The sequence below is a fragment of the Girardinichthys multiradiatus genome, chromosome 24, assembly GCF_021462225.1.
Source record: "Girardinichthys multiradiatus isolate DD_20200921_A chromosome 24, DD_fGirMul_XY1, whole genome shotgun sequence".
Taxonomy (NCBI): domain Eukaryota; kingdom Metazoa; phylum Chordata; class Actinopteri; order Cyprinodontiformes; family Goodeidae; genus Girardinichthys; species Girardinichthys multiradiatus.
In genome coordinates, this window is record NC_061816.1 from 3,682,696 (window position 1) to 3,707,128 (window position 24,433).

Sequence of the window (24,433 nt, forward strand, 5' to 3'; positions counted from 1 at the left end):
ACAAATAAAACTAGCCTTAGTAAAGTTGAAAGAAAATTCACATTAGTTGATAAACCAGCTGCTGTCAGCTCCATCCATCACATTGAGCCAACAGGTCAGAGGTCATGACTGAAAGGCTTTAGGATACAACAACAAAGGGTCTGGTTGGATAGCTCAAGATGTTTGCTCAGAGATCAGCAACATGGAGGTCATGGGATCAAGACTGAGAAGATCCACGTTTTAAAAAAACCAAAACTAAACAATTTGAGAGAACTTTGAGCAACTTTTCAAAGAGTTGAACCAGTGTGAGCCAATAGCTCAACATGATGGACCGTAGGATGGAGATTCAGGAAAGTCTGGGTTCAACTTCTTATCAGGAACCATTTAGGAGCTGATTTGTTGTGAAGAACCTCAGAGTCTATATTTTGAGAAGTTCAGGGATGAAAGTGAAAAGTTGAAAAGCACCAAGAGAAGAGAGATGAGAGGGGAGCAGACCTGATGGTGTGGAGGAACTGTCTGTGACCAGAAGATGCCAGTGGTGGAGTTCCTGGGTTCAAGTCCTGCCTGAGCTTACGACCTGGAGAGAAGATCTAGTCCTGCTGCAGAGAGTGGGTGAGGGGGCGTGAGTGGGTCTTCTCCCTGGCTTCTCAGGAGGTAAATGGAGGAGGTTATGAGCTTTTAAACAACACAGGATCAAGATATTATTACACACTATGAATCTTCTACACTGACACACTTTCACTGTTTGGACCTGATTGCTTTTGGCTAAACTAAACTTTGATACCAGTGACTTTAAACCTGAAACTGGATCAAATCACTGGGAATGTGGAGTTCTACTGGGAGAACAACAGGAACAAGTTTGGACCTGAGTAGAACCTCCTGCTGCTTTCTTTCTTCAGTTTCTGGATCTTCTCAATCAAAATGCCTTCAAAGCTGGATTCAAATCTAATTTTCTTACATGGAGACTCTAAAACAGATCATCCAGATTGGTTCAACACCAACATCTGATCTGAGTTTCAGCAGCAACTTACAAAACATCTCAGCATCAGCATCTGGAGAACAACATGCTAAATTCAGCTAAACTGCTGAAAGAAGTTCAACCAACCTTCAGAAACTCAACATCAAAACTGAACACAAGTCTCTGAAGACAGTCAAACATCTTCAAGCAGTTCAAACCAGTTAGCATGTTCTCCTCCACATGCTAACAACAACATGTTGTGAAAGTTCTTCAGCAAACAGATCAAACTCCAAAGCTGAGCTAGAAGAACCTTGGATCTAAATGACCTCAGTTAGTGTTTCAATGCAACAAACTTTCATTTGAATCCAACATTTAAACCAATCTCATTGAGCTCATCCAGAAGTTGGAGAACCAAAGCAGCAGTTTCAGGTCTCCTCACATCTAAACCTTCTCCTCTTCACTCACCATCTGAACTCCACATTCACAGTCACATTAATACAGTTACAGATTTAAAGTCACTGATTGATATCAAAGTGCAGTTACCCAAATGTTGGCTCCATGTGCTTCCTCCATCCAAACCAGCTCAGGTGAAAGGTCAGACTGTCAAACAGGAAGTGAAGGCTTCCACTTCCTTTTATAGGGCGGGACCAGGCAGCCTCCACTAACAGGGTGGGGTGATGTACTTTGAAATCACTCCAGATGACAATCATCATCTCTCTTGTGATCCACTAACAGGATGGTATTCTCTCTAGTTTCTTCAGGATGGTCCAAGCATCCGTTGGAGATAGATCTGGACTGCAGGCGTGTTTCTCAACAATAAACCAGAACAGGAACCCAAAGAGACCCAGAAAAGGGTTCCTCTGTCTTCCTGTCCATCAGATATGTGTCTCCTTCTAATACCTTTAAAAGTCAGATGTTAATCTGCTGACAGAAGAACCTGGAGGAACAAAGTTATATTCATGTTTTGAGCTTTTCTTCCATTTATTTATTCCAACAATTCCTGCTGGAAGACAGCCTCCCCTACCCACTGCAGTGTGACTGGTTTCTGCTGATCCAGGTTCTGATGTAGGCAAGACTTGAATTAATAGAACCTGAACAACAAACTTGACATCATTTTATAAAGTTGGTCCAGTTGACCCAATCAGAACCTAGACTTTGGTGAGGTAGATCCAACCCTGACTCTGTGATGGACTGGTGACCTGTCCAGTGTGTCCTCAGCTTGTAGTCCATTAATGACTGCTGGGACAGACACCCCTCCTTCTTTCTTGGGACTAAAGGTCAAATGAGTATTTGCAGGAGACTGAGACTGGCTGAGTCCATCACTGTTTTAACCTTTTAGACATATTTGATGTTCTGTAAAATAACAGTCAGAAAACTGGTAGCAAATACTGTTTTATTCTCCAATATTTACATTTCCATCATCTGCAGTTCAGCCACAGATAGTCTGGAATGATTCTTCTTTTAGGAACAGTCTCATCAGAAGTCATATTGTGAACTGATCTGGCTCATTAAAACATAGCAGATACTAACAGTGAGGAACTGAACAACCACCGGGGCAGTTAAAACAGCAGCTCCACTCACGTCATCATTTTTCATCACAAATCAGTTCCAGAAACCCTGAGCTTCACAGCCCACAGATCCTGAGGAGGCAGCCTGTTTATCTGGGGCTAAAGTACAAAACAGTTCAGATCAAATGAAGAAAAACTACATTAGTGACACAAACAAGAAACATGACAGAAAAGATTGGAGATAGAAATGTTGAAACTTCTTCTGATGGTGATATTAAGAGCCAGGATCAAACATTTACTGGAAGAGATGTAAAGAACCAGTAAAGAACCAGTAAAGAACCAACTCCAGCAGCAGTCTTGGTATAGAACTGGAAGCACATTGGAGGAAAAACCCTAAATGAAGCTTTGACTGGAAACAGAACCAAACCTTTGGATCCTGGAATAATCCCAGCTTCCATCTTTAAAGGACTGGAAGAGGACAAAGTTTACAAGGAATCTTTTCCAAGAGTTTCAGAAAGAAACCGACTGAATGTGAAAATGTTTCTGAGTGAAAGAGACATACATGTAGAGACTGAACTATCTGTTCAACAGTGAGAGTGTTTCTCTGACAGGAGGAGACTCTTTAGACTCAACACAGAAACACTGAGGAATTATAATTGATCCTGAATCCAGGATAAAGAGGTTCAGTGAATGTGGTGTTGAAGGTGTGGAGGTGGATCAGTGAGTCAGAGGAGACTCTGTAGAAGGACAGAATGCCAGCAGGACAGTCCACATACACTGCTACTCTGTTAGAGATGGAGGAGGAGGAGTAAGAGGAGGAGGAGATGGAGGAAGAGGAGGAAGAGGAGGAGGAGGAGGAGATGGAGATTTTCTTGTCATTGTGCCAGACAGAGTAACCACCATCAGAACATCTCAGACTCCAGGACTGATCATTCAATCCAAACCAACAGTCATCACTGTATCCTTTCCTCCTGATTCTTCTGTAACTCACTGATATATAAACTACTCCGTTCCACTTAACCTCCCAGTAACAGCGACCAGTCAGACGATCACTACACAGCAGCTGAGGCCAGTAATCAAATCTTTCTGGACTATCAGGATATGCCCGAAGCTCCTCCCCACGTGTCACCTTCCTGTTGTGTTCCGATGGTTTGAGGTCTCTGCTCACTGTGTTTGTGTCAATTGTGAGCTGATAGGAATCTGATGGAGAGAACAAACACAATCCAGCTGCAGTTATTGATCATTTATTGACACTTTGATGATGACTCCTGAATGAGTGATGGACAGTTTGAAGATGGTTGAATGTGAGCTGCTTTGTTGTCATGAATCAAATGAAAAACACACTTACACTTCCTCAGACCTGGTTTCAACCATCGGACTCCAGCAGGTTCCCTGAAAGGAGGAGGAGGGTCAGACCATCAGTCTCTTTCAGCAGCAAACATGGACATTGTAATAGATCAGATCAGATTCTATTCTGACATGCTGCTGGAAGAACTGGATCTGGATCATTTGGACTCTGTGACCTGCTGCATATGTTGTCTGTTCCATTGTGGGAGGAACCAGACTGATAGAGCAGAATCAATCAAGACAACATGACGCCTGTACTGTCTGTCAGTTGCTAACAATGAACTATTCTGTATAAAGCTGCTCATGACTGAGGAACCTTGGCTCATGTCTGGGTCAGCCAAGCTGCAGTCAGCCGGGCCTCTGGACCCAATTCTCTTCATTTCCTACTTTTTACATTAAAGAGTCCAAATCAACCAAGCTGGCTTTTCCTGTCTCATTACTGAAGGTTCTGCCACAGCAGACATTACATGGCTCGGTTCTTCTTCACTCAGAAGACAACTGTCCAACATTTGGACTCATCCATTTGAATGGAGCGTCTCTAAAGTTCTGTCCTGTAGTTGTCATGTTTCAGCCCAGTTTGAACTCATTATTTTCATTTCATCTTTTTGAATCAGGCAGGAGGACACCATCCAGTCTGGTTCTTCATCTCCAGTTTGAAGAACACTCACATCATCAAGGTTTATTTCGTCCAACATCCACACTGAGACTGAAGCTGATTGATGATATGAGAGACAATCAAGCAGGTTCTTCAGCATCTATCAGCTCTGCTTCCTGGAAAAGATGAGCTTCAGCAGCTTCATCTGCTCAAAGATCTTCATCAAAGAGTCCTGACCTGTCTGAGACTTGAACTATTAAAGTCCTCTGCTATGATAGGAGCAGCATCCAGGTGACTGTTCTGATCTTCACTGAGCTCATCATGTAGTGCAGTCAAAGCTAGATCTTTATCTGCCTGAGGTGGAATATAGACAGCTGTGTTAGTTACTGATGGAAACGTTCTGATCCAGAAGGATGGTCAGAGCAGGTCAACTGATGGACAGATGCTCCAGATGTGCTAAATCAGAATGGGAAAGTCCTGATGTTCTCACCATCAAACCATCTGTTATTAGATATGAGACACACTCCACCATCTGGTGATGTTCCTGCCTTTGCTGTTCTGTCCACCCAGTGCAAGGTAAAACAATTGGGCCGTATCACGGTGAGGTCCAGAACCACTGGGGTTCTCCATGTCTCAGAGAAACAGACAAGGTTAAAATCTCTGATGTTCAGCTGTAACTTTACTCTGGATACATATGATCCAGTTTGATGTCCAGAAACTGAGGAACCAGCAACCATCATCAACTGGGAACTGGATCAAGGTGTGTCTGTTCACTGGGTCCGGTTCTGACTCCAGCAGGTTCTCCTGTCTTTGCTTTGTCACTATCTGTGTCATCCTGCTTTGTTCTTTGAAGTGAGGTGTATCTTTGGAGGCCATCTTGAGTCTACAGACTCTCCAGGAATTGGTGAGTAGATGGTTCTATAAGGTCCAAAAGAGTCAATGTTCTGTAAGTTGTCAGAACTAAAGTGTTTGGTTAGAAAAGTGAACTTAAAGAGACGTTCCATAAAACCAGAGTCGGGTCAGAGGGACCTGGACAGCGTTTGATCTTGGTCCCACATGATTCTAAATAAGACAATGAAACAGATGATGAACTAACTGCTGTCTGTTCCAGCTGAGAAACTAACAACTCAGAAGGATTTACCAGAAAATCATCAACTTAGCATTTAAACCATTTTAATTTGTGAAACAGAGAATACTGTTCCTCATTAAAACCCAGAAGAACCAGTTTGATGAATTTTCACCTGAATATTTCCAGTGTACAGTCTGAACCAGACGGCAACTTCTCCCCTGAATCTTGTAGGTTGTTGTTCTGCAGGTCAACTTCTCTCAGACAGCAGGACTGGGAGCTAAGAACTGATGACAGAACTTCACAAGTTCTCCCTGAGAGGTTACAGGATCTAAGTCTGAGAGACAAAATGAAACAAAAGACTTTAGACTTCAAGACTTTAAATAAAACTGCACTACACCTTCAGTCCAGCAGATGGCTTTTACTATTTTTAAATGATTCTTACTATTTTTACTTTAACTATTTTTCTGCACTAGAGGCCTTTAATTCTCATTTTTCGACATTAAAGGGAAAGGTCATTATTACAATCTAAGGTGGAAAAGGCCTACAATGCATTATATTTAAGGAAATGCTCAAAGTATGTAAGAGAAAAGGGTTATATATAACCTAGGGGCTACAATAATAATATTTAACCAATATTGTTATTGGTTAAAAGCAGAGTTAAAAACAGTAAATGTTTTTGGTGATCTTATATTACTGCAACTGAGATTTTAAGCTAAAAGCAATGTTGCCAAATCTTGCAAGAGAAACAAGCAACCAGCTCTCTGAAAACAATCTAAAAAAAAGCCCAACGGGCAACCCACAACACTGTGTAAATACAGAGTTTATAAACAGTATTAATGTATACAGTTATTATGACATTATACATAGACAAAAGAAAAATTATGCTAAACACTTTTACCATAAAAATAATTTATATTATTTGAATAACTCATACTTTTAAACTCTAATCAAAAGAAAAATGCATTTTGCATACGTTTCAGTAAAATGACAGTGAACACAGTCAACAAGTAACTTTCTTTAATCTTTGTTTAAAAGAAAAGACACACATGAGTGATTTTTTAGTAAAGTCATCTAGTTGGGTTTAAGAGTTTGCTTCCTTGTGTAACATCATTAAAAAATCCAAACAAGTCAGCCCAGATTTCAGGAAGTGAATTCTGGACCTAATCTGTTTTAACCTTGAATAAAACTTCCAGATTCATGAATCTGTTCTGGATTTGTTCAAACAACTGCAGGTCCAACAACACCATCCTAATGTTGAAGCACAGTAGTGGCTGCATCATGATATGTAGATGTTTCAAGGTCTGGAGTGGCTAACCAGGAAACCCTGGTGATCCAGTGTAACGTTAAGTCAGTAACTGGGTTGAACTGAGTAGTCAGACCAGGCTGCTTGCTGCTCTCTCTACAGCCAGCTTTCATCTGTACCATGTGACCACAATCAGCCAATCACATGGGGCTGACTGCTAGCTAATAGCGTTTAGCTATTCTTCACATTTCTCCGTTACTGGGAGATGCCTGATGTGTTTCTGTAAAGGAAGAATAAAAAGAGAAAGCTCTGGAATATGACACCACCAACTGGGCCTCATTATTTTAACAAAAGTCTTCAAAGTGAGAGCAAAAGAGCAGAGACTTGTGTCCCATGCAGGCTACTGTAGTGGACACTAGGCATGGGGAATATGGACTTTACAATTTGTGACAATATTTTGTGGCATTTATTGTGATAGCAATAAAAGTGATGATAAAAATATTCAAAAATCATCACAGTCCTAATGAAACAGTCACAGCAAGCCACACGAGCCCAACAAGCACAAATACCGCTCTAATAATTAAACATATTTATTTATTTATTAAGGCAAAAGCAAACAGTAGCAACAAAATAATTTGTACCCAAGAAATTGTCTCAACCTTGTTTTATGCAGTCAGAACATGTTATGATTCTGGTCTGTTTCTCTGCACCGTCTCTGTCTGCCTGCTGATCATCGCTGTGCTGAAGGATTTCAGAGGATTGTTTTCACCTGCTCCTCCCCGGCCAGCTCCCTATTCATGCCTCACCTGCTCCACCTGTTTACCTGGCTTAATAAGCTGCTCTCTGGCTGACAGCGCTAGATTATTAAAAGCCTTGTGTGGTAAATGTCCGGCATTCTTCCTAGCCTGTCTGCCTGATCTTGATCTTGTTTTTGCCACCTGGATTTTTCTGCTCTGCTTTGCCCTCGTTGGATATCTCCCTGGCTTCTGATCTCTGGACATCAACCTTGTTTCTGCTTCCTGACTGTCACCCTCTGCCTTACCCCCGGATCCGTCAGCCCAGTACTGGATCTGATCATAACGTCAGACCAAGGATTCCAGTTCTGACTCACTGTGATGTCACCCTGGAGCTGAAAATCAGCATCCTTGCTCTCCCACGGGTTCTGAGAAGGTTAGTGGCTTTTTCTCTGAACTTAATATTCTTTGTTCAGCCATTAAACGATTTGTCTGCCCTCAGAGGTTCCTGATCCTGCTGCTGGTTTTCTGTCGAACAACGACAGATTTCAATGAACCTCTTAATATTCACCTGTTGTGTCCAGCTGAAATTTCAGGTTCTTTGTTCAACCTGCTACAGAACAAGTCATGATAAAAGTTGCAGTATTTATGTTAAGGGAGGGACGGTAAACAAAAATCAGTTTGGTATGTTTTCAGAATGCTTAAAATAGGACAAAAAGGCAGTAAATAAAGTATCTATTTCAATTTCTAAAACATTTGTATTATGTCCTAAAACTAAAAAAGTAGAAAGTACAGAATTGACTGGACACTTAGTTGGATTTGTTTCAATGAATAAAGTAGTATAAGCAGTCATAGCCAGTGTCTGGATAGATTATACATAATCAGAACCACTTGAAAATGGGTTACAAAATTCTAAAGACTCTGCCCATATTTGAAAATTAAAAAGTTTAAATCACTAGTTTAGATATTTCAACAGCCCAAAATCCCAGCTCTACCTGAATGCAGCATGAACAAATGTTGGTCAAATTCTCAATGACAGAGATTCCTCCAACTTGCATTTTATGAGATGTACAGAGTTTGGGCTGATTGGATGCTACAGGGAGCTATTTGGACCTCAGCTGATTTTTTTCTCCAGAACCAGTGATGTTTACATTCAGCTTGATGTTTCAGGAGAGGAATTCAGTTCAGTGCAGAGCAGCTATGAACCTTATTGCTGTTGAAATATGTAGACTGACAAAGTTCTCATTCAGTCCTTTTTCCAATGTAGCTGCAGGAGAAACCTTAAAGGGGACAGAACTCTGCTACAAATAGCAGAGTTTAGTTATAACTGGCAGTTCTCACTCTTGTTTTGGTGTCACTTTTTAAAGTTACCCTACTGAACATTGCATTGAGCACTTAGTTCTGCACATAAACATTCTGCATGTTTTCAGGTAGAAAAAACTAGATGATGTTCACAGTAATTAAGTCATTAATGCTGTTCAGACCTGAGAGTTTCCAGTTTGCAGTTTGGACTCTTCAGTCCAGAAGACAGCAGCTCCACTCCAGAATCCTGCAGCTTGTTGTTACTCAGGTCCATTTCTCTCAGATTAGAGGACTTTGAGCTGAGAACTGAGGCCAGAACTTCACAGCTTCTCTCTGAGAGGTTACAGTTCTTCAATCTGGAGACAGAGATCAAAATTAATAAGAACAATTCTGATGGAATAAAACTAAATAAAAACATCTTATAGTATTAAACAAGACAGATGAAACTGCTTCATGAAATAAGAACTCAGAAACTCTAAAGCAATGCAATGAATGTCAGAACCATGAAACAGAACAAAATGTGATTTAGACAAATTTCTATGTTCTGTGACCCACTTAAACTTTGAATGATGTTTTAATCTGTACAGATTGAGCTGCAAACATGACCTGTTGTTGTTTTAGTGAAAATATCCTGCAGCTGTGTGCAAATAGTGGAAAACTAAATGATGTTTCCACATAACACTATTCCAGATTGGACCGCATGTTCTGATCCATATTTACTCCTCCTTCAAACACTGTGGGACGAGCAGTAAAATAAAAATCATGATGGAAATGGAAGGAAAGTTATTACTAAAGGGAAGAACTTTAAGAGAACAGAACAGCAACCAGAAATCAGAATATTAATCATCAGAACCAAGCAGCAATATTCTGTTATTTTAAATTATAGTCCGATAAAAGATGAGAAATATTCTAAATACACCTTTTCAACACTTTTTGACATTGGAATCAATAACAAAATGATACTATAAACATAAAGTTTCTCATAAAAGTTAGACAACCCTAATATGTTTGTTAATATTTGATGCTATCTTTTCAAGGGAAAACCCTACAAATCTGACACTTTGATACAAGGTAAAGTAGTCAGTGCGCAGCTTGTATAACAGTGTGAATTTGATGAAACTGCTGCCAAATAAAATAAGGACACCCCTAAGTGAAATGTCCAAATTGTGCCCAAAGTGTCACTATTTTGTGTGGCCACCATTATTTTCAAGCGCTGCCTTAACTCTCTTGGACATGAAGTTCACCAGAGCTTCCCAGCTTGCCACTGTAATTCTCATCTACTCCTCCTTGACAACATCACACAGCTGGTGGATGTCAGAGACCTTGAGCTCCTCCACCTTCCATTTGAAGATGCCCCACAGATGCTCAATAGGGTTCAGGTCTGGAGACATGCTTGACCAGTCCAGCACCTTTCACCACAGTTTCTTTAGCAAGGTTGTAGTTGTCTTAGAGGTGTGTTTGGGGTCATTATAATGTTGACTTACTGACCTGCGGCCCAGTCTCCAAAGAGAGGGGATAATGTTCTGCTTCATTGTGTCACAGAACATGTTGGTATTCATGGTTCCCTCAATGAACTGTAGCTCCCCACAGCTAGCAGCGCTCCTGCAGCTTCAAACCCTGACTCTCCACTACCGTACATGACTGTAGACAAGACACACTTAGCTTTTACTCCAAACGCTTGACACAATGTGAACCAAATAAGTTTATCTTCAGCAAACTGTTTGGGGCCTTTCTAGTGCATCATGTTTAGAAGCAGCGTCTTCCTAGGATAAGAGCCATGCAGACCAATTTGATGCAGTGTGCAGCATATAGTCTGAGCACTGACAGGCTGACCTCCACCCCTTCAACGTCTGCAGCAATCATACGTCTATTTTCAAAAGACAACCTCTGGATATGATGCTGAGCAGGTTTACCCAACTTCTTTGGTGGGTCGTGGTGAGGCCTGTTCTGAGTGGAACCTGTCCTGTTAAACTGCTGTATGGTCTTGGTCACCGTGCTGCAGCTCAGTTTCAGGTTGTGGGCAACCTTCTTATAGCAGAGACCATCTACATGTAGAGCAACAAGTCTTTATTTAGATCGTCAGAGTTATTTGCAATGAGGAGCCATGTTGAACCTCCAGTGACCAGTATGAGAGAGATAACACCAAATTTAACACACCTCCTCCCATTTCACACCTGAGACCTTGAAACACTAATGAGTCACATGACAACAGACTAGATGTGCAAAATTTTGATATTTCCACTTAGGTGTGTACTCAATTTGTTGCCAGCATTTTAGACATTAATCACTTTGTGTTGAGATATTATGAGGGGACAGAACATTTACAATGTTATACAAGCTGAACACTGACTACTTTATGTTGTAAGTATCATATGTTCAGTATTGTCCCATGAAAAGATATAATAAAATCTAAACAAAAATGTGAGGGGTGTACTAACATTTGTGAGATAGTTTAACTGACCAGACCTGAGAGTTTCCAGTTTCCAGTTTGGACTCTTCAGTCCAGAAGACAGCAGCTCCACTCCATAATCCTGCAGCTTGTTGTTACTCAGGTCCATCTCTCTCAGATTAGAGGACTGGAAGTTGAGAACTGAAGACAGAACTTCACAGCTTCTCTCTGAGAGGTTACAGTTCTTCAATCTGAAGAGACAGAGATCAAAATGAATCAGAACAATTCTGATGGAATACAACTAAATTAAAACATCTTATAGTATTAAACAAGACAGATGAAACTGCTTCATGAAATAAGAACTCAAAAACTCTAAAGCAATGCAATGCATGTCAGAACCCTGAAACAGAACAAAATGTGATTTAGACAAATTTCTATGTTCTGTGACCCACTTAAACTTTAAATGATGTTTTAATCTGTATAGATTGAGCTGCAAACACGACCTGTTGTTGTTGTAAAATATCCTGCAGCTGTTTGCAAATAGTGGAAAACTAAATGATGTTTCCACATAACACTATTCCAGATTGGACCACATGTTCTGATCCATATTTACTCCTCCTTCAAACACTGTGAGACTAGCAGTAAAATACAAATCATGATGGAAATAGAAGGAAAGTTATTATTAAAGGGAAGAACATTAAGAGAACAGAACAGCAACCAGAAATCTCAATATTATCAGAACCAAGCAGCAATATTCTGTTATTTTAAATTCTAGTCCGACAAAAGATAAGAAATATTTAAAATACACCTTTTCAACACTTTTTGACACTGGAATCAATAACAAAATGATACTATAAACATAACGTATCTCATAAAAGTAAGACAACTCTAATACACTACTCAACAAAATAAAGGGAACACTCAAATAACACATCCTAGATCTGAAAGAATGAAATATTCTCATTGAATACTTTGTTCTGTACAAAGCTGAATATGCTGACAACAAAATCATACAAAAATCATAAATGGAAATCAAATTTATTAACCAATGGAGGCCTGGATTTGGAGTCACACACAAAATTAAAGTGAAAAAAACACACTACAGGTTGATCCAACTTTGATGTAATGTCCTTAAAACAAGTCAAAATTAGGCTCAGTATTGTGTGTGGCCTCCAGGTGCCTGTATGACCTCCCTACAACACCTGGGCATGCTCCTGATGAGACGGTGGATGGTCTCCTGAGGGATCTCCTCCCAGACCTGGACTAAAACATCCGCCAACTCCTGGACAGTCTGTGGTGCAACGTGACGTTGGTGGATGGAGCGAGATATGATGTCCCAGATGTGCTCAATCTGATTCAGGTCTGGGGAACGAGTGGGCCAGTCCATAGCTTCAATGTCTTCATCTTGCAGGAACCGCTTACACACTCCTGCCACAGGAGGTCTAGCATTGTCCTGCATTAGGAGGAACCCAGGGCCAACCGCACCAGCATATGGTCTCACAAGGTGTCTGAGGATCTCATCTCAGTACCTAATGGCAGTCAGGCTTCCTCTGGCGAGCACATGGAGTGCCGTGCGGCCCTCCATAGAAATGCTACCCCACACCATTACTGACCCACTGCCAAACCAGTCATGCTGAAGGATGTTGCAGGCAGCAGATCGCTCTCCACGGTGTCTCCAGACTCTGTCACGTCTGTCACATGTGCTCAGTGTGAACCTGCTTTCATCTGTGAAGAGCACAGGGCGCCAGCGGTGAATTTGCCAATCCTGGTGTTCTCTGGCAAATGCCAAGCGTCCTGCACAGTGTTGGGCTGTGAGCACCAGCCCCATTTGTGGACGTCAAGCCTTCATGCCATCCTCATGGAGTCGGTTTCTAACCGTTAGTGCAGACACATGCACATTTGTGGCCTGCAGGAGGTCATTTTGCAGGGCTCTGGCAATGCTCCTCCTGTTCCTCCTTGCACAAAGGCGGAGGTAGCGGTCCTCCTGCTGGGTTGTTGCCCTCCTACGGCCTCCTCCATGTCTCCTGGTGTACTGGCCTGTCTCCTGGTAGAGCCTCCAGGCTCTGGACCACAAACACACAGCTAGCAGCACTCCTGCAGCTTCAAACCCTGACTCTCCACTACCGTACATGATTGTAGACAAGACACACTTAGCTTTGTACTCCAAACGCTTGACACAATGTGAACCAAATAAGTTTATCTTCAGCAAACTGTTTGGGGCATTTCTGGTGCATCATCTTTAGAAGCAGCTTCCTTCTAGGATAAGAGCCATGCAGACCAATTTGATGCAGTGTGCAGCATATAGTCTGGCCACTAACAGGCTGACCTCCACCCTTTCAACCTCTGCAGCAATGCTGGCAGCACTCATACGTCTATTTTCAAAAGACAACCTCTGGATATGATGCTGAGCAGGTTTACCCAACTTCTTTGGTGGATCGTGGTGAGGCCTGTTCTGAGTGGAACCTGTCCTGTTAAACTGCTGTATGGTCTTGGTCACCGTGCTGCAGTTCAGTTTCAGTGTGTGGACAACCTTCTTATAGCAGAGATCATCTACATGTAGAGCAACAACTCTTTATTTAGATCCTCAGAGAGTTATTTGCCATGAGGAGCCATGTTGAACCTCCAGTGACCAGCATGAGAGAGATAACACCAAATTTAACACACCTCCTCCCATTTCACACCTGAGACCTTGAAACACTAATGAGTCACATGACACCAGGCTAATTGGGCAAAATTTTGACATTTCCCCCTAGGGGTGTACTCAATTTGTTGCCAGCATTTTAGACATTAATAATTTTGTGTTGGGATATTATGAGAGGGCAGAACATTTACACTGTTATACAAGCTGAACACTGACTACTTTATGTTGTACGTATCATATGTTCAGTGTTGTGCCATGAAAAGATATAATAAAATCTAAACAAAAATGTGAGGGGTGTACTAACATCTGTGCGATAGTGTAACTGACCAGACCTGAGAGTTTTCAGTTTGCAGTTTGGACTCTTCAGTCCAGAAGACAGCAGCTCCACTCCAGAATCCTGCAGCTTGTTGTTACTCAGGTCCATCTCTCTCAGATTAGAGGACTGGGAGCTGAGAACTGAGGCCAGAACTTTACAGCTTCTCTCTGAGAGGTTACAGTTCTTCAATCTGAAGAGACAGAGATCCAAATTAATAAGAACAATTCTGATGGAATAAAACTAAATAAAAACATCTTATAGTATTAAACCAGACAGATGAAACTGTTTCATGAAATAAGAATCAGAAACTCTAAAGCAATGCAGTTAATGCATCTGTTTGCAAATAGTGGAAAACTAAATGATGTTTCCACATAACACTATTCCAGATTGGACCACAGGTTCTTATGCATATTTACTCCTCCTACAAACACTGTGGGACGAGCAGTAAAATAAAAATCATTATAGAAAAAGAAGGAAAGTTATTACTAAAGAGCAGAACATTAAGAGAACAGAACAAAAATGTGAATATTAATTATCAGAACCAAGCAGCAATATTCTGCAATTTTAATTTATATTCACTATTTTCAGGAAATATGTTGCCCCTGGAGAAGGAAATGTGTGCTGTGACCTTTAACCCCTGTAGTCATGAGGGAGCATTGGGCCCAAACTGGACCATTTTATTTTAGTTTTTTTAATCTTAGTTTAAATCTGATTGTGGACGATATTGAATAATTTGTGATTTTCACTTTGAAATAAATCAGAGAAAACATTGAAAAAGACAAATTAATAAATAAATGAATTGATTTTATATCTATTTTAGGTCATAAGGAACTGAACAGAATGCATTTGTTATAAGTGAAAAGGAAATAAACAAATTGAGCCATTTTTTTATTCTACTTCTAGGAGAATAACCATTTAGGTTCCAGATTCTACAGTGAGAAAAATAAGTATTTGAACGCCCTGCGACTTAGCAAGTTCCCATAGGGGTCTGAAACGTTTGATCTCTCTAATTGCAAACAAAGGCTAATGTGCCAAATATTAACATTGATTTTTACAGATGTTCAAATACTTATTTGCAGCAATAACACACAGATAAATTATTTTTAAAAATCATAAATCGGTATTTCCGGATTTTGTTTTTTACATCACAGTGGACCTGCACCTAAGATGTAAATTTCTGACCCCTCCATGATTTCTAATTGGGAGAACTTGCTAAGTCGCAGGGCGTTCAAATACTTTTCCTGTATAATAATTTTCCTCACTGTACGTGTCCGTTGGGATAATAGTCACACTTTCCTGGTTTTAGCTCCTGGTGTCAAAACCCAAATTCTGTCAGAACTTACAGAACTATGTTTGAAGCTTTGACCACTGGCAGCAGTCTGAGAAGAGCCTCCTCTGAAGCAGAGTATTTCTCCAGGTCAAACACATCCAGATCTCCTGATGACAGTAAGGTGAAGACCAGAGCTGACCACTGAGCAGGAGACAGTTTCTTTGTGGAGAGACTTCCTGAACTCAGAGACTGTTGGATCTCCTGGACCAGAGAACAATCATTCAGTTCATTCAGACAGTGGAACAGGTTGATGCTTTTCTCTGCAGACAGGTTCTCATTGATCTTCTCCTTGATGTACTGAACTGTTCCCTCATTGGTCTGTGAGCTACTTCCTGTCTTTGTCAGCAGACCTTGCAGGATAGTCTGATTGGTCTCCACTGAAAGACCCAGGAGGAAGCGGAGGAACAAGTCCAGGTGTCCATTTGAACTCTGTAAGGCCTTGTGCACAGCTCTCTGATGGAGATATTTTAGTTTTTTAGGTAATTTAGACCAAGCAGAAATGTTTTTCTGGTCTTCCATAAGATTGACACCAGAGTTGATGAAGGTCAGATGGACATGAAGAGCAGCCAGAAACTCCTGAACACTCAGATGGACGAAGCAGAACACCTTGTCCTGGTACAGCCCTCTCTCCTCTCTAAAGATCTGTGTGAACACTCCTGAGTACACTGAGGCTGCTCTGATATCGATGCCACACTCTGTCAGGTCTGATTCATAGAAGATCAGGTTTCCTTTCTGCAGCTGATCAAAAGCCAGTTTTCCCAGAGACTCAATCATCTTCCTGCTCTCTGGACTCCAGTGTGGATCTGTCTCAGATCCTCCATCATACTTGACCTTCTTCAGTTTGGTCTGAACCACCAGGAAGTGGATGAACATCTCAGTCAGGGTGTTGGGCAGCTCTCCTCCCTCTCTGGTCTCCAACACATCCTCCAGAACCGTAGCAGTGATCCAGCAGAAGACTGGGATGTGGCACATGATGTGGAAGCTTCTTGATGTCTTCATGTGGGAGATGATCCTGCTGGCCTGCTTCTTATCTCTGAATCTCTTCTTGAAGTACTCCTCCTTCTGTGGGTCAGTGAACCCTCTGACCTCTGTCACCATGCCAACACTCTCAGGAGGGATCTGATTGGCTGCTGCAGGTCGTGTGGTTATCCAGAGGAGAGCAGAGGGAAGCACGTTCCCCCTGATGAGGTTTGTCAGCAGAACATCCACTGAGGTGGACTCTGTAACATCAGTCAGGATCTCCTTGTTGTGGAAGTCCAGAGGAAGTCGACTCTCATCCAGACCATCAAAGATGAACAGAACCTGGAAGTGTTCAAAGCTGCAGATTTCTTTGGTTTCAGCAAAGAAGTGATGAACAAGGTCCACCAAGCTGAACTTTTTCTCTTTCAGCACATTCAGCTCTCTGAAGGTGAATGGAAATATGAACTGGATGTTCTGGTGGGCTTTGTCTTCAGCCCAGTCCAGAGTGAACTTCTGGGTTAAGACTGTTTTCCCAATGCCAGCCACTCCCTTTGTCATCACTGTTCTGATTGGTTGATCTCTTCCAGGTGGGACTTTAAAGATGTCTTCTTGTCTGATGGTTGTTTCTGGTCTGTGTGGTTTCCTGGATGCTGTTTCAATCTGTCTGACCTCATGTTCATCATTGACCTCTCCAGTCCCTCCCTCTGTGATGTAGAGCTCTGTGTAGATCTGGTTCAGAAGGGTTGGACTTCCTGCTTTAGCGATCCCCTCAAACACACACTGGAACCTCTTCTTCAGACCAGATTTAAGTTTATGTTGACAAAATGAGGAAAAACATCCTGAAGAAAGACAAAATGTTATTAGCAATGAAACAAATTCCTCTAAATAGAGAATTTAAATATCTGTTTTTCTGCTCTTGAGACTCAAATAAATTCAGCATTTATCCTGAAGGTTAAATCTGTAGAGAAATCCTCTTACTGCTCTGCAGACGTTCAGCCAGCTCCTCCTGCTTCATCTTCTTCAGGAAGTTCAGTGTGATCTTCACAAAAGCCTCTCTGTTGCTCCTCCTCTTCTCTTCATCCTCACCTTCCAACACCTCCTCATCCTCCCACTGACTCTCTAAGCCTTCTGGGTAATCTGGACTCAGAACCTTCTGGATCTTCTTCAGCTCATTCTTCACAAAAGTAACAATGTTGTCCTCCAGCAGCTGGAACAGAACAATATATGAAGGACACATCAGACTGAGATCATGGAGCCAAACATCAGGTCCATGTTGGACAGACTGACAGTCCTCTGGTCTACAAAGTGCAGCATGGAGATGACTGTGAACAGAACCGATGGAGACGTAGTTGTTGTACATGTACAGACCATAAATATGGAGTCCAGCTGTGTTTGATGCTGCTGGGCAGATGGACCACTGGGAACCTCTGAGTTCTGCTGGTCCACTCTGTGGAGGAACCAGGAAGCATTAGCTCACATTCTGTAGAACAACAAACAGACAAAGACGAAGGTCCATGTGGTGTCCTGCTCCAAAAGCTACGTGTCTTTTCCCATTCAGGGACAGCTGTCCCCAGAGGGGAAGTTCCTACCTGAGCAGAGTCTGAGTTGTCATGGTAACTGTGTTGAAACATGGCTGATTTCTCAGAGCTCTAAATGCTCAGTTGTTCCACTTGCTGATTACAAGAACTTTAAACTGAACATCCAGAGGAACATGAAGCAGATTGTGGACCAGTGGTTCAGTTGTGGACATTTGAATTTCATTTCAATAAATGTTCTTGATCGGCTTCATTGTAAAATATTTTAGTAGATGTAGAATATTTGAACAGTTGTTGTCTTTCTTAAGTTATTGAAGTCTTATGACAAACATTGTTTTAACTTTTGCTTTTAGATTATTTATTTTTATTCATATTTTATATTCCACTTTCATTCATTCAGATAAATCTCATTGTGACACTGAATCTCATTTTCAAGAAACTTGAAACAAACATATCAAATAATTATTATTATTACAATAATAATTCAAATATATACAATAGCTTTAAGAATGCATGCAACAGTTTAACTGAAAATATAAAATTTAATCAGACGACAATAATAAAACATCAAAAACATGAACAGCCATTCAGTGATTTTTCTATTGTCCATAAAATGTGTTTAAAATCCTTCAGTTACATTAAGCTGCACAGCTCCAGCTGCTGTTGTAGTTTGTTAGAAAAATGAGTTTTTCCCAACCTTTAGCATCCCTAACCCTAACCCTACTGAAGGAACAGTAAATCTAATACAAGTCTGTGATCAGAGGCTGCAGCTGCTCTGTTTCAATGACTGACAGGAAGCTGGAGACACAGTTATTAAGCCAAGAACTGATCTGGAAATGAAAATATTCCAGTGCAACAGTCTGTGTGAAAACAATGAAGGCAAGTTAATCAGACAGAACAAAGTCCAAAAGTAGGTAAGAGGTTTACATCCTGAGATGAATCTGTGTGCTTCATGATGAACATCATCCAACATCTGCAGAGAGCTAACAGGAGGATTCGTGTCCAGAAATAATGTTGCTGTGAGGTAAGAAGGTGGTGGCAACAATTCATTTCTTTACTTTAAATGACAATATTATAGAACTCGACTTTAGTAAATAACGTTCAGGTATTTCTACAGGTGAATTATTTTGTTTTTGCTCCATATCTTCACCACCAGTAAAAACCTTAAACATTTGTACATTTCTATTTATTTACAGTCTCACACTTAAACCTGCGAGTTAAATATGATCAGATAAAAAGGGTTGGTTGTTAATTTGGTCATTTATCTTGTATTATCTGCCCTCCTTTAGTTCTTCACTTTAAAAGTCGTCTGATTCAACATATGAATTAAAACTGAGGGAGAAAAACATCAGAAGCACAAATTCAGGAACAAAACAATCCACTAGAGTCTGAACTGAGAACACACTTATTTTGTCATTGATTATTTCTTTAAAATGGTGAATCTGAATTATGTCTTCAGCTGGAATCAGCCTGACCCCTGCTGGACCAACAGGTGAACTACAGACACTTAGAAACACCTCCAACAATGTTTACCCTGAACTCACTGGAGACTGAATTTGTGGAAAAGCTTCCAGCAAAAACAAACTGTTTCATAAATAGGAATAAAAATGTGGAATCAAAACATTTTAAAATGAATCAGTTCAGTTTCATACAGTTAAAACATTTAGACAGAGCTCACCTCTTTGCTGCTGAACGTTGATCTGATTTAAAATCAATACCAAGAAACTTTGACCTATTGCTCTTTAAGGACACACAGCTGGGTTCTGGTTCTGGTTCTGGTTTGAGGGTCTGTTGGATCCTGAAGGAAAAACACTGAATTCAAACGTAGTCTAATAATGTATTTAAAGTTAAACCCTGAAGCTCAGAACTCTAAAGTGTCTCACAGTGGCTCTTGTTTGAAGAGGATCCAAATATTCCTGGTTTCACTGTAAACCGTATATTAATGATGGATTAATAATTAGCTCTGATGATCATTAATAAGGGATGATGGTTTGGTTTGGTAGCAGGAACTGAACAATAATCAGAATGTTTTTCTGTAGAACAGTGTTTGATGTGTTCTGATCTTCTATCCTGACAAACTTTCTTCCTTTGGATCAGAGTCAGAACTGCTGATGGAGAAACAAGTTCATTTATCTTCTTGTCGTTTGTTTTACTTGTTCTAGTCTTAAACTGATGATGGAACCCCTTTAGAGCAGCAGCTTTATTCTCAGCTCATCATTTCTGAGCTTCTGGAAAGCTTTTTATGGTCATACAGGCCATGGTGGTGCATTCAAGGACCTTTCATAAATCAAGTAATCCACACTAAATGTCCTCTAAAACATTGATCTTGTTCTCATCATCAGACTTCATCACAGCAGCACGTAGATGATCTTGTATTGTTGATGACATTTAGTGGCTGCTGAAGGAGACTGTGGAGCAGTTTGCTGATAATAAGACTGATGATCATTTTGAATGAACACAAATGTACTTTAGAAGCTGTTGATTTCACTGATGTTTGCAGATAACAGTGAGAGATGATGTTTTCCATCAGATTTAGTTTGGATTATTTAGTTGACATCTAATCCTTGAATCAGCATCATGACTTGCCTACATGTGCAGTCACCTTAAGCTCTGCAGAAGCACCAACTCTGATGAACTAATGTGACACAAGGTGATACAGAATGATTCAACTGGATGGAAGAACAACTGATTTTAGCTCCAATATCATCTAACAAGATCATTTCATATCATCACAATAATACAATGGTTTGATTATTTCCATGATTTAGCATCCATCACACACTGCTTCACATGTGAACACAGACATGTGTGAGAAAGAGTTGTTTTCTCATTAATATGTTGGAATGAAGTTAGTTTCAACTAATTAGTTTGAACATTTAGAAACAGCTCACCTGTTTGCAGTTGAACGTTGATCTGATTTAAATAAAATAAGTTCATCCTTTGACTTGTTGCTCTTTAAGGACACACAGCTGGGTTCAGGTCCAGGTTGTGGTTCTGATTGTTTCCTGTGAATAAAGATGGTTTGGTGATGTGAGAGCTGAGCTCTGACATGGAGAAGAGTCCTGGACAGTTAGAGATGGTGATCTGACCTCTGAACTTTGCTCTGGTCCTCATGTTCTCCACACAGAGTGGTTTTAGAGGGAGGGACTCTGTCCTCTCTGTCCTCACACTGATCCATGCTGCTCAGTTCACATCAGCTCACACACATGGAGCTGCAGCCAAGAACACACATGATGAAGATACATTTTCATTCACTGACACACACCTGTAGCTACAAATGAACAGTCTAGGTAGTTGTTGTTCCTCTATTCCAGAAACAAAGATTGTGACACTAAACCATATTTAACATTAATAATAGAAAGAACAGATTGTTGGACGTTTGTTAGAGATGAAAAGATTGTTTCAATCAATGAAATTATTATGAAGCTGTTGGTTTAGTGAAAAACAAACATCAGCTGCTCATCATGTTGACTGTTTCAGACAATAATCTAATAATCCTGTAGATGTTCCTTCATATACAGTAAAACTAAAACTTGGTTCTGAAATAAGAGGAGAACATGTTCTCCAAACACCAGAGAGCAGAAACACACTGTTAAATTATTAAAGTTCAAATCAACTTTAACTATGAAACAAAGTAAACTTACGGTTTCTTTAAGCAAGACAGAGAACAGAAGAAGACTTGAAGAAAACAGACTCTGAGGCAGCAGAGCAGCTTCCTGGAACCAGTCTGAACTTCACCTAAAATGGAGGCGGAGCCTAAAGAGACAGGTAGGAGGAGCAGCAGCAGCTTCTCAGACATTCTTCATCTTTCATTTCCAGAGAAAAGGTTTGAACTTTCTATTCTGGGTTGAATTCTTCTGTTGAGCAGAAACTATGAAGGAAACCCAGAAAAACCTGTTTGCAGGAACTGATCCTAGAGGCTGGTCGTTGTGAGACGTGTTTGACTTTGTCTTCACAGGTTGCTTTAATCATCCCTTTAAGGAGCAATAAAACTGCTTTAAAAGAGAGAAACAGAAGAAGTTTAGCTGTGAAGAACATGTTTCTGAAGATGATGTTAGAAGATCTGCCATTAGAATAGATGATGGATGCAGTTTAATGTTGTTTAGCTGTAATATTCAAGGTCTTCTCTGAAGGAAACACTGCCTGGATGGAAGCACATGCTGCTCTTAAACCTGTAAATATATCCAAGGATTGATTGATTGTTTATTTACACTAATCCATCCTCCCAAACCAGCAGAGATGTTGGAGTTTGAACTAAGTTCTAAGGGACATTTTCACCTGTAGAGTGAAGCTTTGAGACATGGTTGTGCTGCAGCTGAGCTGCTGGGAAACTGCCTGGAATGATTCCTTAGGAGTCAAACGTTGGAAGAGATCAACATGTCTGTGAAGCATTTTCCTCATCTGAACCTGTCTGTGACAAACTGAACTAACTTCAACATTTCTGTCCTGCAGCTCAGAGTCTCAGCAGCTGTTTAGTCCCACCTCCTGACTCAGGTTCTGTAGCGGTCCAGTCAGCCTGCAGGGTTATTAGAGGTGGAGCTACGCAGGTGGTTCTGATGCTTTGTGCTTTAAGGAAATGGATCTTGTTGGACTCTTGTTGTTTCTTCTTATCAGGATGTTTCAGGAAACCTGAATGATTCTTGTCTCAGTTGTTTCTAACAGACTGAATTTAAAAAACATTACCTACCGTAATAAATGTAATGTCTCCCTCTGCTGGTCAGAGTCACACACTGCATCAATCACATTAACTAAATGAAGACAAACTGCTGCTTCAGATTTATCAGCTCATTTGACCTCTAACCTTCTGCTGAATGTTTCAAATTTTAATGCCGCCTTCTTCTCTGAACCAAAGCTATGTTGGACAAACTGGGAACAGTGAAAACTGTTCTGGGATCAGATAAATCAAGAATAAAGTGGTTTTTACTAATCATGGATGCTGCAGAGAATATCCACCTTGTTATTAGAACTTAGTTCAAACTCCAGCATCTCTGCTGGTTTGGGAGGATGGATTAGTGTAAATAAACAATCAATCAATCCTTGGATATATATACAGGTTTAAGAGCAGCATGTGCTTCCATCCAGACAGTGTTTCCTTCAGAGAAGACCTTGAATATTTCAGCTAAACAACATTAAACTGCATCCATCATCTATTCTAATGGCAGATCTTCATCATCTTCTGAAACATTTTTGTCACAGCTAAACTTCTTCTAACTGATGAGGATCTACAGTCTGGGATCCTGCAAATCCTTCAGTCAAACTGGAATCGCTTCATTCCTTCAGCAGCTTGTTTGACTTTCTGTTGACAGAGCATCTCAAACACTGAGCTGTTCTTTGAGTTTTCACATGTTAAATATCATTTAGTTTCAGAGTCTTTGTCAGTGTTGCCTTGTTGTTGTTGATTTATTAATCTGTGACATCAGTTGAGACTAACTTGTAAATGTTTGAAGTTGCTTTCCTGTTAAAATGCTTCATATTTTAAACTGAGTGAGTGTGATGGTCTGAAGATTCCGGTCAAAATGAATTATTATTGGGCTACTAGCACTTTTTAATAATTATAATTTGATAATTGTTATACATATTTAATGATTATTAGCTAAAATCATGCTAAATGTAACTGTATTAAATCCTTAACCAAAAGAGTGATTCGAGCTCTAGTTTTATTGACAGCAAATTACTTTCATATAAAATAAACACAAACAGCTTCTCTTTTTCTATGTGAACATTTATTAAAGAAAATAATTTCCTGCAAAAATCAACCAATTATTATGGAGTCAACACTGAGCAGTAATAGAAATCAAACCAGCAACTTATGGATGAAGATGGGAATAGTCAAAGCTTTGGGTTGATTTGCAATGTGGAAGCAACAGTGGACATCTATGGGCTGTTATCCAGGTAGATGAGGTTGTTTGGACCTGCAGCCATCAGCGACCAAGAGCCAGGCCAACCTAACGACTGGTTAACGAACAAGCAGGTTAGCTCCTAGCTGCTGGTCAGCTGATGGTTAACTGGTTCAAACAATAGAACAAAACTCACCAGGGAAACCAGCAGGGAGAAGAGGGAGAGTAACAGGGATGAGACAAAGGAATGATCAGACGCAGCAGCTCAAGACTCAACTGTGGGATTATTCTGATTAACTTCAATAATCCAACTCTTACTCGAGGTTGATAAAAAATCGACCAGTTGAAAGCACAAATTTACCTTCAAAACACAGTGAAAACACCAACATTCAATAGAAACTTGTATTAAAGCATCCCGTGACGCCTTCTCTCGATCAGGAACAAAGGTTTTGAGCTACACACACATCCACGATGCTGCTCCAGGAGCGGTCCTTCAGCAAAAAAGGATAAAAATATTATGAACCGCGTTCAGTCGACTGAAAAAAGAAACACAAGGAAGTCTGGTTGTCTCCTCGGGGGGAACCATTAGTTGGATTCTGCACATCACTGTTAGAACATTGATCAGGATGGGTGTTAATCTCTTGTTTGAAGGGTTGTTGAGAAAGGAAAAAAAGGTTTCTGGTGGTAAAC

General features: G+C 40.5%; 2 protein-coding genes across 2 annotated transcripts in view; one reads left to right on the forward strand and one right to left on the reverse strand.

Annotated features, from left to right (window-relative positions):
- LOC124861406 (NACHT, LRR and PYD domains-containing protein 4-like) overlaps positions 1-24,433 on the forward strand; it is a 328,592-nt gene that overhangs the window by 254,533 nt on the left and 49,626 nt on the right. The window lies entirely within an intron of this gene.
- Positions 2,312-21,635, reverse strand: LOC124861509 (NLR family CARD domain-containing protein 3-like). The gene is made up of 13 exons (XM_047355314.1): positions 21,551-21,635; positions 20,996-21,118; positions 20,798-20,911; positions 19,585-19,704; positions 17,740-17,818; positions 17,350-17,578; positions 15,425-17,210; positions 14,098-14,271; positions 11,202-11,375; positions 8,918-9,091; positions 5,275-5,277; positions 3,794-3,837; positions 2,312-3,645 (listed from the first exon to the last, which is right to left on the reverse strand). Exons 2-13 carry the CDS (start codon positions 21,082-21,084, stop codon positions 3,074-3,076), a joined length of 3,558 nt encoding a protein of 1,185 aa, XP_047211270.1. The 5' UTR covers positions 21,085-21,118; positions 21,551-21,635; the 3' UTR covers positions 2,312-3,073.

What these genes read in the sequence shown, in the direction of transcription:
- LOC124861509 (XM_047355314.1), bottom strand. Translation starts at nt 21,084, where the DNA reads ATGGATCAGTGTGAGGACAGAGAGGACAGAGTCCCTCCCTCTAAAACC. An exon ending in CAACGTTCAACTGCAAACAG is followed by an intron (nt 19,705 to 20,797) that starts GTGAGCTGTTTC and finishes TTTTTCCTTCAG; the next exon opens with GATCCAACAGACCCTCAAAC. An exon ending in TGGAAACTGGAAACTCTCAG is followed by an intron (nt 9,092 to 11,201) that starts GTCTGGTCAGTT and finishes CTCTGTCTCCAG; the next exon opens with ATTGAAGAACTGTAACCTCT.